Source organism: Cololabis saira, chromosome 2, assembly GCF_033807715.1.
Source record: "Cololabis saira isolate AMF1-May2022 chromosome 2, fColSai1.1, whole genome shotgun sequence".
Lineage (NCBI taxonomy): Eukaryota > Metazoa > Chordata > Actinopteri > Beloniformes > Belonidae > Cololabis > Cololabis saira.
Genome location: NC_084588.1, coordinates 22,319,736 through 22,332,311, shown reverse-complemented (window position 1 = coordinate 22,332,311; position 12,576 = coordinate 22,319,736). Strand labels below are relative to the sequence as shown.

The window sequence follows — 12,576 nt, the reverse complement described above, 5'->3', positions numbered from 1 at the left end:
GGCTGTTGGACACATTTATCGTCGGTTATTAAAGGGACTCTGCGGTACCTGGTAAGCAGAAACTGGAGACATGTAGGGAGACATTGCAGGCTGCACGGTCATTATCCTGTTGGTCACTGGATACGGAGATGGATAATATCTGGGAAGCAGACAGTATTTCAAAATAAAGCCCGGGAATTAAAGTTAAATAATGTCACAAACTGCTTAGGTGGTGCTCAATTGTTTGAGAACGTTCAAAATGTTTTCCCATGAATATGATTTAAAGCCTTCACACATCCTAAAAACAGATAAAGAAAACTCAATTAAAATATGAGACAAAGGGTTATAGTTGGTCTTCTGTGCGCTGAAGGAAATAATTCAATATTCTGAATCAGTGAGTGACAAAAAAAAAACAACAACCCTACTTGAAAGATTAGCGTAAATTTTGAAGTAACGTTTAATTCAGATGTTGTCAATCAATGTGATAACAATCAGGCATGAATAGGCACATTATGTGGGTTAAAGAGCAACGCTTGTGGAAGTGTGGGATGCCAAAAATAGTTTTCTGATGCTTATCTGGCTGGAAGATTTTTCAGAAGAATCTGGACCCATCCACAGTCATGTATGTACTGCATGAACCAATTCAAGAGAATCCTTACCCTTCCCTGGAGTGTCTGGGTAACAAATTTGCTCCAAAGAAACATGTCTAAAGTTACAAAGCAACTAAAGCCTTCCTTGCTGGTTAATGTTAAAGTTCATGAATCCACCTTCATCAGAACATTGAACGATAGCAGAGCATGTGGCTCAGCAACAAGGATAAAGCTGCTGTTCCGCTCTGTAGAAAGAACATTGCTGCTCTTTAGCTGAAGATCATGCGGACAAGGACGTCACGCAGCAAGACCAGAACCCCAACGCATAAGTCTGTTAAAGCAAATAATGAATAAAGAGGAATAAAGTCAATATTTTGATTCAGTGTGTATTAAGTTGAATTGAATAGGACCCAAATGAATGTAATTATGATTGGAATGTAGTTAATGAAACGTGGATTCAACTTGACTACTTTTCTCTTTAAAGTGCCCCGAGGTGACTGCTGTTGTGAACTGATGCTTTGTCCACAAACTGAGGTGAACTGAACTGAAAGCTCTGACTGTAATGGGAGGACATGAAGTGAGCAGTTTGTGTAAGGAAACCCACCAACATCTCAGTCGCAGCTGTTCACTTCTGAACAGGGAAACAGGGTCAAATTCCTGCACGCTGATGTGACAGAAAGATCAAAAATGACCTTAAGTGTTTTAGTTGTTTCTGCACAAGTTATGTGACAGTGGACGCAGAAAGCAAAAGTTAAGATGCTTTTTTACGATCACAGATATATAATGTTAGGTAATTTGCCTCAATATGCAAATACTTTCTTCTCATTTCTCTAATTGTGCCCCCTTTAAATGTTTTTAGTACTTGTGTGAAAATCTAATCATATGTCATATTTATGGAGAAATATAAAGGATTTTAAAACCTTCACAAGATTTGAACACTATTCACTCACCCGTTCTGTATAGCTGCTGAGGAGGGGTCGTAGGTGAGAGTCATTGCACCCTGAGGTGAGAAAAACAAAAAATAACCAACACGGCATATTTTCATCTAATCACATGTACACCAGAAAACAGAATTGAATTTGTTTATGATTAATATTGATTCATAATTTGTAATGGATCAATATCAATATACATTTTTGAGCTCAGTGCGACAAAATACACAACAGGCTTAACAAAACCAGGACAATCTGTGTACAGATGCAAAAGGTCGTTAAATTGGGCTATTTTTAATTTGATCTCAGAAGCACAAGAGTGACAGTTTGATTCAAATTCTGATTGTTATTCCTAAAAAGTAAATCACATGCTTTTCCTAAAGGATTTGTGTTGGTAACAATGCAGTAAAGAATTTTCTTTTTGTTGTACTTTTATAGTAATTTGAGATCTGTATGCAGCTTTATTTGTTTTGCTCATCATAATAAATAGATTTTTATAAGTAAATTAACATTGCACATGCCTGGATAAATAACACAACACATTATGTGAAAGATCGCCCAGAGAAGGCGAAGAGCAACAAGTCATGTAAGATGAGGGGTGTATACGTACTATTCTGAGATCTCCTGACTGTCCATTGGGAACAAATCCACTGTGAGCATGTTTCTTCCTTTGACTGTCTGCAAACTTGCACAGCAAGGGCTGAGTCGGTGCTGAGGACAAAGCATGAGACAAATATGAAATATGAAAAAAATAATCCTCTTTTTCTCCACAGTTTTCTCAGGAAGGAAAGTGCAGGTGAAAAAAGTGAAGTCCTCTTTTACCCAGAGCTCCAGAAGCTAACTTGATGAACTTCCCATTGAAGTGGGAGATAACTGCATTACACTGCTCCGTTGTGTCCATCCTGACAGGAGAGAAGATAACACAACTATGAGTCATCATTAACCGTTGTCATGGTCAGTGTGTGGACGTATCGACGTACCGTACGTATGGCTATCAATTGATTTTTTATTAATTTTTTTAATGTCCTCTAAGACATTTGAGAAAAATCTGACTAATGCTGTGGTTTCTGGTTTGAATCTGCAGAGCACCACCTGCAGCCTCAGAAAGGTCAGACAGCTCATGTGCCCCACGCAGAAGAATTTGCATGTGTTGTGAGAAAGCAATAAAATAAACAAATGGCAAGATATGAGGGTATTAAGGAGATGTTATGGCACGTTAGGTAATTAGGAGAGAAATGTACAGAAATGTTTTTTTTTTCTCTTGTTGCAAAGATTCTGAGATTCTTCATGTCTAAACCAAAGATTTGAAATGAGGGGGTTTGATTTATTTGGAGACAGATAACATCACTGAAGAGTGTAGATGGAGGTTTATTCTACACCTATTTAAAAGGTGGTTTAACAGAGCAGAAATGAATGCGCCTGTTTTATTCTCCTGTGACACACCTGGCAAAGCCCACGCCTCGGCTGTTACCGCTGTAGTCTCGGAGGATTCGAGTAGAAACCACTTGGCCAAAGGGCTGAAGCATCTTCTCCAACTCCTTCTCATCCACAGAGAGAGGCAAGTTGGAAATGTAAAGATTCGTGGGGTCCTGCTCCTGTTGCTGCTCACGGGAATGAAAAATGGAAAAGAAGATGTACGTTGACTGCAGTTTTTCAGTGAATCACGCATGTGGAATTTGAAAATAATTCAAGAGAAAACACATATGAAGGCATTATTTCATCACAGTTATGTCAGAGTTTGACGCAGTATATTTTTGCTCTTAAATCACTATTGTTAGATCTGATAAATATTTGCTTGAACAAACAAACATATGTAACATTTCCTGCACACTCACACTCACACACACACACACACACACACTGGAACACACTTTTTCTGCACCGCAGAGCAGATCAACACCTCTACAGTCTCCCTTAGAAACAGCAGGAGAGGAGTGTCGCCATAGCTACCACAAACTGTGTTTTACTGTTTGTTCCAAACACAGCAGCACACACAGGCCTCCTGAGAGCAATCATTCATCAATTAATTCTCACCCAGGTATTCAAGCAGAGCAACACCCAGGTGGGAATGAAATGGGAGTAAAAATGGAGAATGCTTTACCTTGTGTTCATAGAGGATCAAGAATAGCTCTGGGCAATAGTGCCGCCGATAAAGAGCTCGGGGGCAGACATCTGTATGTCAGTGTGACTTTATTTGTAACTCGAAGTGAGAGTTGTGAGTAATTGTGCCACAAGAACTTTGCACAGTTAAATCAACCCACCCAGAACGGTGTGTTAGTTAGTGTATGAGCTGGTTGGCCTGCATGTAATGTGTCATAGTGACTGACAGGTTATTTGGCAGAGCGAGAGGTGACATCTGGCTTCAGCGGTGAAAGTAAATGGGGTCACGGGAGGAACAGCTTGTCAGCTGAGGACATGTGACTGGTCTAATGTCATCTCCAATACACACAAAGCACAAGTCCAAAGAAATGTTCACAAGGCTGAAAAATATGCGCACACACACACACGCACTCTCACACACACACACACATACGCGCTAACAAACCCACGTGCCCGTAACAATCTCACCTTGGCCATCTGGGCCTGTATGCCGCTGGTTTTCAGAGCATGTACTGCTTTTAAAGCAGCCGCTGGGCTGTCGAAGTCGACAAAGCCGTAACCTGTCATTGACAGAGTAACATTTTGATCAGCATTCATTAGAGCACAAAAACAACATCCAATCAATCATAAGGAATGCATCACACTGATTTACTGCTTATTTACATGAATGCAATATTCTTTTCTATTTAGAAACACGATACACATTTTGTTGTAAAATTAGATTTAAAAACATATCCTTTTCAAAATTACTTTTTTTCCCATCAGATTTACATGAGATGAACCTCATTTTCACTGCTGTGGAGTAAATAGACTCAAGTAGCAGTGGCTGACAGGATGGCTACAGCGTTTAAGAGACAAAATGCTCCAATTTAAACATGAGCGTTTATGTCCACAAACCATCATTGTAGCCTAATTTCTACGCCTATTAATGACAGAAAATCAGATTTCACATGGTCATCACCTGCATAATGCTTGTTATATATTGGTCAATATTTTTCCCACATCCATCACCTTATTTGACCACATTCCACATTTTTTATAGACATTCATGGTGATATTAAATTGAATTATTGTAGATTCAATTAGAAGAACCACTTATCTAAAGACATGTATATGAATATCACATTGTATTCAATATCTACTCCAAGGACACTGTATGTAGTTACTGGGGAGTTGGGTCTGTACAACATCCAGCGATTTCTGCATGTTTAACAGCATGCAGCCTACTTCTTTGACCACCTTGACCATCTTTATTTAGTATGTTCATTTAGTAGAACTGTTTATTCAAAAGAAATGTATACTTGAGGAATACCCTTTGCTCAATATTTTTTGCAAGGCCAGTCTGACATAAGTAATTGGTGCGTTGGGGCTCGACCTAGGAATCTTCCCGTCTATCTCCTGAGCTACAGTTGCTTATTAATTGTTTTCCAAAGCACAAGGGCTTTTGGGTCATTTCAAGTGGCATTAGAGCCAAAAAATAATAATTTATACCTCTTAAGTAGACACCAGTATGACAGCAACACTCTGGAATATATTTTGCCGACACTGCAGCCATAACTAATCAGAGTCCCTACGGGACTGATTATAACTGACACAATGGCCATCGTGCCAGCAAACAGTGAAATTAGCCCAGCAACATGAGCATCTAGACGGGTGCTTGAGGTGCCATCCTAAACAGCAGGTGTTACTGGTGAGGAACTCATTCAGGACTGCATTAGTAGCCATACAGTACATCATTCAGTCACAAACCTTATGCACAGTTTCAAACTTTCTGTTCTACTTTGCTTTTGCAACATTTGCAGTAATTCTAACTTCCTGTTTCCATGGGTCATATAGAGACCTGTAGAGACCCCCTCGCCCCTCCTCCTCACACACTAAATTTGTTGCGTGCAACATTAACTTTGATAATAATATACTGTGGCAAATGACAATAGAAACAGCCAAACTAATGTGGCTTCATCGGAAGATTAAAAAAGAAAAAATAAATAAATCTGCCAACCAGCACCTCTAAACCTGAATAATTACATAACCTGTTAGTTTTCTTTAATGATGGGAAAATGATAATCAGACTAGTATCAACAAGGTATGCCCAAAATCTCTTGCACTTTAGTAGGAATGCTGGTGAATGACTTTTATACATTTTTCAGTTCTGCAGTCATCTTGGTTGTCTTGAATAGTGGTTTGTAACATCAACTTCACATTTACATTTATTTTAATTGACATATAGCGTACTACAGGTCAATGGCCTTACTGACCTTTACATTTGTTGGTTGTCTTGTCCAGGATTGCCTTTGCAGACTGAATCTTTCCATACCTAGATGTAAAAGAAAAATGGAAACAAGCTTGATTCATCATTACTGTGTGATAAAACAAGACAACAAAACCTATAAAGAGACATTTTTAAAAATAGTAAAGGCTGGTCATGTTTTTGGAAATCAGAAATTAGAGGAGCACATTGCTACTTTATCTAAATGTTTCCAAATAATATGAACCCTGCAGAAATATTTGGTTGTTTTATTTCTGACTCTACACACAAGTTGAAATCTGACACAAACTGTGAGTTGCTCTGTGGACACACAGATCATACAGACTGAATGCTTGGCTTACATCACCATTCAGACCTTGTTGCTATGAAAAGCGCTTTCATTTCTGCTTTGTGCTGGCAAACACCATTGGGAACATGAACAAAACACAAGCAAACAGCACACAACCAGCTGCTGCGGGTCCCATGGCTAAATGCCTCTTCCTCCAATATGTTTCTGATTTAGGGATAAAAACAACAAAAACAAAAAAATGAGAGACAACTTCACCAATTTTGGAATCCACCAATACGACCACTCAGATGTGTATTGGTCACCGGACTCTTTTGCATGACTGCTTTGTTTTTTGCTTTTTTTTTTTTTTTTTTTCTTTGTTTCTTGAAAACAATCATTTTACAAACCACTACACATACCAAAGTTGGACTATTGCTCTTTCCATGTGTGTGCGTTTATAGTGGTCTGGTGGTTTGAGCATTTATGTCTCAGTCTACACTCTGGTTGCACCAGTGAACATTTTTCAGATTCCAACATTGAAGTTTTTGCACTAAAACAGCAAACAGTCTGTTCTTTTTTTCAGTTTGATGTAACTGGATACCCCCATTTAAATGCTATTTCGTCAGTACATTTACCCAAAAGTTGCAAAAATATAATTGTTGAAACCGAGAATAATTACATTTGCCTGAAGCAGGAACATTGTAAACAAACAATTTGACATTTTGCATCTTGTTTCCTTAACTTAGCACAAACACAAGAAACGGGGGCGAGAACAGTCCAAAGTTGATCAAACAAAGCTTGTATTACAAGTGTTTTATAATCATATACTATAAAATAAATGGATGTGGAAATGGAGACGGGGATGTTTAAGAGAGCCAGCGGCTGTCTACAGTGGTATCACACTTAATGACAGTCCTGTATTTAGCTTTATTAGCTTAACGTTTCAGAACCAGTAGCCCTCTCAGTGTGTCTAACGCCTCTGTCTAAAGCATGTTCAAAAACATGGCAACACTGACAGAAAACAATGACATAAAGAGGTTTTATAGAGCCTTTTTTGTCCTCTGTCTTTGTTCTAAGCTTCTTTATGTAAAGCTAAACTAACCATCTGTTAGCAATAGTTCTCTATCTAACGTCCTTTCACGAACATACATAACCATTCAAATGTGATAAAAGGTAATGAATTTGCAGATGTGAGCAGACAGGCTTTCTGTGCTGGGATGAGAGGACTAACTATGTGTCACTGTGAAAAAATGTGTTTTTTTTAGTGCTGGTATAAGTGGTATATGGGACCTGCAAGAGTCTCTACCGCAGGTTTATCTCACACGAGTTTCTTCAAAGTAAGAGTGTATCGAGAATCCAATGGAGGTTTGGTTATTTCAATACTGTGCATCAAGCTTCAGGGCACACTCGCATGTTTTTGCATTGAATCTTCAATCCATCTTGATTGAAGCGCCAACAACCAAGCTCTACATCGTAGGTGGTTTTTTAAGCTAAAACCTTATCATTCTGGCAGACAACCTTTTTACTAAAGGCTGAAGCTATACCATCCCTCCATCCATCCATCCATCCGTCCGTCCGTCCGTCCATCCATCCATCCATCCATCCATCCATCCATCCATCCATCCATCCATCCATCCATCCATCCATCCATCCATCCATCCATCCATCCATCCATCCATCCATCCATCCATCCATCCATCCATCCATCCATCCATCCATCCATCCATCCATCAGTTCATGACAGCACAGCTGTTACTGATCGATTGCTACGGCTATCAGTGAAACTATGAAAGCAGGCAAGTGCGCAAGCCAGCAGCTCGTGTTCTGCTGAGAACTAAAACAATGAATATCATATCATCTTAAATCCTTTGTATGCTTAAGGGAAACATCCTATGGTATTTGCAGCGCCAACAAGGTGCCAGTTAAATGTCATATGATGCTTTACAGTGAAATAAGCTTATTTATTTACTCAAATTTGAAATTAGTAAAGTAGTACATTTAATTTGAACTTATTGTGTGTAGCTGAAACTTAACAGCAACTGTATTTTTTATAAACTGCTCGCCTACGGTCAGGGTGAAACCATGGTCAAATCAGACAAGAATGATACTGCTTTCAGCAGCTGGTGTGCACACATGTTCATACTTGAGATGTTCATGCTGTTTGTACGTGTACTCACTGGTGACAGAGTTTGACCAGATCCAGGTCTGTAGTAGCAGGAGGCAGGCCTCGGATGTAAAGGTTTGTTTTGCTGAGCTGATCCAGGCCTGCGCTGCTGCTGTTGCTGCTACCGCTCGGACTGGACGGAGTCATGGGGTAGGACTGCAGACAGGAGACCCACTGTTAGGAGGTGTACAGGACCAAGATAATCTAATTTCAACCCGGGTCAACAGTGACCGGAAAAAGATCCGATCTGTGTGAAACACAAATACAGAAATGCAAACCTGGAACAATCTGACTTAGCTATTACACACTGGATTAAAAACTGGTGCCGGGGCCTTAACCCTGCTCACGGATGATCCACACTGGAGCCAATCATCCACTGAGCGACACCCATCCACAACAAGGTTCAGGGGTAGAGGAACAACCTTTTACACCACTACATGTATAGAATGGCTTTCAAGTAATTTTAGAAAACAGTACTACTACTTCTCTTTGAAGGAAATACTGTATGTTACTCTCTTTTATTCAAATGTCTGGGTTTTCAGTAGGAGATAGGTCAAACTATGTCCTAGCAGTTACTGAAAATGATTCTGCTCATCCAAATTCCAAAGAGCATATTCAAATTAACGTTTCCTTTTTTTCTTTCTTTTTTTTAAACAGAGCCTTTATGAATCACAGTGTGATTAAATCTGGTCACACTGCACATACTGGTATGGGTTCATCAGAAACCCACAGTTTTCTTCACATTTGTGAGCCACAGAACACCACACTGCCCCGCAAAGCATTTCCTTCCCCTTACTCATTCATTTAAATTACTCCCAGTCCTCCAAAACCTCTCTATATCACATCAAAGGCAGGACATGGAAGAATCACACCTTCTGGATAAAACTTTTCAGGGAGGGGCACAATATTTGTTCAGTTACGTTGGAATGAACGAGAAGTGAATCAGGGGTGAGACGCTAACTCACCGAATGGTGAATTCCTTGTTAAATTATTAGCTAATATTTAGTAAATGTGTACCAAACGATCATTTATATGAAATGAACAAAAGACAAATCAAAGACTAAATGCTAATTAACCATTACCTAATGATGAAATGATAATCAGTGGTGGGTTGGTAATTAAGTAATGATTCATGAATTTTTAAGAATGATGTTCCATTTTTGGGAGGGAATACGAAAAGTGGTGACGGACAGCATCAATACTTTGTAACTACTGTGTACCATGTACTCAGAAACCCTGAAGTTGAGGTCCTAGCATGGCAGCACCTGTGTCCAACTGGACTCTCAGCAGTCTGCCCGGCACTTATTCAGCTGGACCCTCCTATGTGATTTCTTGCTTGTGTTGTTCTCTCAGATGTAGTCGCTAAATGACAGAAGTAGTAGTAGTCGTAATAGTATTAGTAGTAGGAGTAGAAGTAGGTAATTACTAATGAAAGAGTTGCAGTTCATTTTGTGCTGGTAATCTCGAGAACCACTCATGAGCCTCCATTAATTTCTAGATGTTCATTAACAAATAATTACCGAATGATTCAAATATAGAATATTGTGATCTGTTCTGTCATCATTATAGACCATATGGTCTGCTTTTAAGAAATATTAGCAACGTACTTAATTATGAATCATCTATTATTAAGTCATTCCTAATTTTTTCCTTCATTTGATTCGTATTTAACTAATCGCTGGTTATTTATTAGAATTTCATCAGGAGTTGATCATCAGCTAATGGTAAAATTAGCAACCAGTCCCTGATTGGTTATTGGTTATTAACTCCCAGGAAAATAAGCACATTGTTGTACTCCCATGATTTTAATTATGGCTCCCATCAATTAAAAAAAATATGCTTAGAGAAAAAAAACAAGTATTTTACCAAGTATTCTGTCTCGTGTTCTGAATGCAGTTGAGGTATTGATTCCACTTGATCAGAGGTGAATGATTTCCAAATAACATCCAAGCCACGCTGGTGTTTCTGGCCAATAATGTTTAAGCGGTTATTTCAGTAGCTTGACTGATTCTTGCCATGTTTCCTGAATAAGTTTAGTCTGACATTTTATTTAGGTAACAATTTTAGTTTACAATCAAAATGTTAATATTTTAATGTTAGGATGTATCAATATGATGTGCCTCAAAAGTCAATGGATAACAATTTTGAATAATCCTGATTTCATTGTTGACCAAAATAATTGTAATTATGATTTTTTTTTCCATAATCAAGCAACTCTAGGTTACGCTGATTATTCTGGCTAAAAATATTTAAGAAATGATTTGGGTTTGGATTATTTGCTGGCCTGAGTAATTTTTTGTGTAGTCTGAAAACTGATTTAGTCTTCCTTTTTTAGTTTACCGTAGAAATGCAAACAGTGCTGACTGTCTTATTGTAAATTGTTAATGAAAGGATAAAATAAGGATGTGATGGTTGAATGATGAGGCGTAGTTCTCGTTCCCCAATGAAGAAGAGCTGACACTGCTGTGGCAGAAGGATCTGCAAGGTCTGTGATGTGCACAAGTACATTTTGTTGGTACGCATTTTCTAACTTGTCCTCATCTCTGACAAATAGCAGCTATGTGATGAAAATCACAAGGCCATCTTTAATCTGATTAACAGTGAAAACTCATTCTTTTCTCACTGCAGGGATCCTGTGAGATTGCCTTCAGATACATTAACATTCAGATAAACTGTACCCTCATTTTAATTCCTCTGACTAGGAGCTGACATTTCCCTCACCAGGGGTTAAAATATCCCTCTCTCCTCCCTGTGCCTGCTTGTTATTCCCACCTCCCTCCCCTAGATTAAAAGGTGTGATGGGAAAGCAGCCGGCAATTATCTCTCTGTCCACCTGAGAGAGGTAGAAATGTGAGAAAGCAGGCAGGATGTAGTTCTCTCAGGTACACCGACATGGTGTACACGGCGTTACAGCCCTCTCTATCCAGGATGCATGAAGCTCTAAAAACGCACTACACTTAATTGACCCGTGTTGGCCAGAAAACAAGATTATATGGACATAATCATGTAAAGATGGCTTGCAGAGGGATGTAGATCGGGTAGGATCAGATTGATAGCAGTGGATCTTTTCTGCTCATGCATTTCATTCAAGATGCGCTATGGAGAAAATAGTCCACACGCACAGACTCCATACGAGGGCTTCCCAATGTCATGCATGCCCTGCTGTTCCCCGAATATCCGCTTTTATGAGCAAAAATGCATAGTGTGTGTGTGTGTGTGTTCGGCCTACCTGCTTACGACTGGTTGACTTCACCGGGTTGATTGTATTTGCAAAGATCATCCTGGAGGTTATAGATATATTTCAATTCCCCCTTTAAAAATTGCACCGATGAGCCACAAGAGACGGAAATCGAAGCGGTGAGAGGGGTTTGTAAAATAACCAAGGCAGCGTTATAATATCCGCATACTGATCGGGATGGTTTTTTAGAGCAAAAGGGGGGTGGGGGGGAAGAAAAAGCCTTGTTAGGTATCCTGACACATGTATGAGGCCGTCAGATGCGCACCGGGAGATGGAGCAGCCCTCCGGTCCAGCTCATTGATCTACGACGTCCTGCTGCAGACCAGCCAGCAGTCCCACCTACTACAGACCGAACCATCTGCAGCCCTGCAGGGTGGGCCCTCTATGCATCCGCCTGCAAGCAGACACAAAACCCCCTGCTCCAGATCTGTTCTGGCCCACAAACGCACGCCGATGCGTTTGATGTTTGCAACTCAATTTCTAATCGGACACAAAGTGCTTATGGGTTTGATTTGTGGGCGCACGGTCGCTGAGGAGGAACACTCGTCGCCTCTCGCGTTGTTGTCGTCCGCACATACCAAGCATTCCTCACCCCCACCTCCTCCAACCACACACACACACACACACATACACTCACTCACTCACACACACTCACTCACTCACACACACACCCTCTTCCTCTTTATGCCCTTCCCCCAATCCAACATACATGTCAGAGAATCAGGATGCAATGAAATATAAGCAGCGGTTGGCCCGGTCAGGAGGTCACATTCTCCCCTGTAAAACCCAACAGTGGGAGGGAGAGGATTAATAAACAAAACAGCAAGCAAATATGTGGAACTAAAAGAAGCAACCCCCTTCCCACCCCCCCAAGTATTTTTTTTTTTTTTTTGTTTAATATATATGTACCATGTTCTGAAATGAAGCCAGCATCTATAGGCTCCATGTACATACGCGTCAGTGTGACATAAATGTTTGATGATGGCGAGGAGGCTGAAATACTAACTGCTAAATGAACCCACAGCCCCAAAGACCCATT

At 39.9% G+C, this 12,576-nt stretch overlaps 1 protein-coding gene across 2 annotated transcripts in view; it reads right to left on the bottom strand.

Moving 5' to 3' along the window:
- Positions 1 to 11,965, bottom strand: part of rbms1a (RNA binding motif, single stranded interacting protein 1a) — a 21,597-nt gene extending 9,632 nt beyond the window's left edge. Inside the window, exons 1-9 of one of the 2 annotated variants that reach the window (XM_061740973.1) lie at positions 11,529 to 11,965; positions 8,313 to 8,473; positions 5,857 to 5,915; positions 4,070 to 4,161; positions 2,945 to 3,102; positions 2,324 to 2,403; positions 2,112 to 2,212; positions 1,520 to 1,569; positions 49 to 139 (exon numbers count right to left, since the gene is read on the bottom strand). In XM_061740973.1, coding sequence (XP_061596957.1) covers positions 49 to 139; positions 1,520 to 1,569; positions 2,112 to 2,212; positions 2,324 to 2,403; positions 2,945 to 3,102; positions 4,070 to 4,161; positions 5,857 to 5,915; positions 8,313 to 8,473; positions 11,529 to 11,579 — 843 coding nt within the window. In that variant the 5' untranslated portion in view covers positions 11,580 to 11,965. The remainder of the gene's footprint in view (positions 1 to 48; positions 140 to 1,519; positions 1,570 to 2,111; positions 2,213 to 2,323; positions 2,404 to 2,944; positions 3,103 to 4,069; positions 4,162 to 5,856; positions 5,916 to 8,312; positions 8,474 to 11,528) is intronic. The other variant, XM_061740974.1, reaches the window with a different exon arrangement.
- Positions 11,966 to 12,576: the final 611 nt, after the last annotated feature.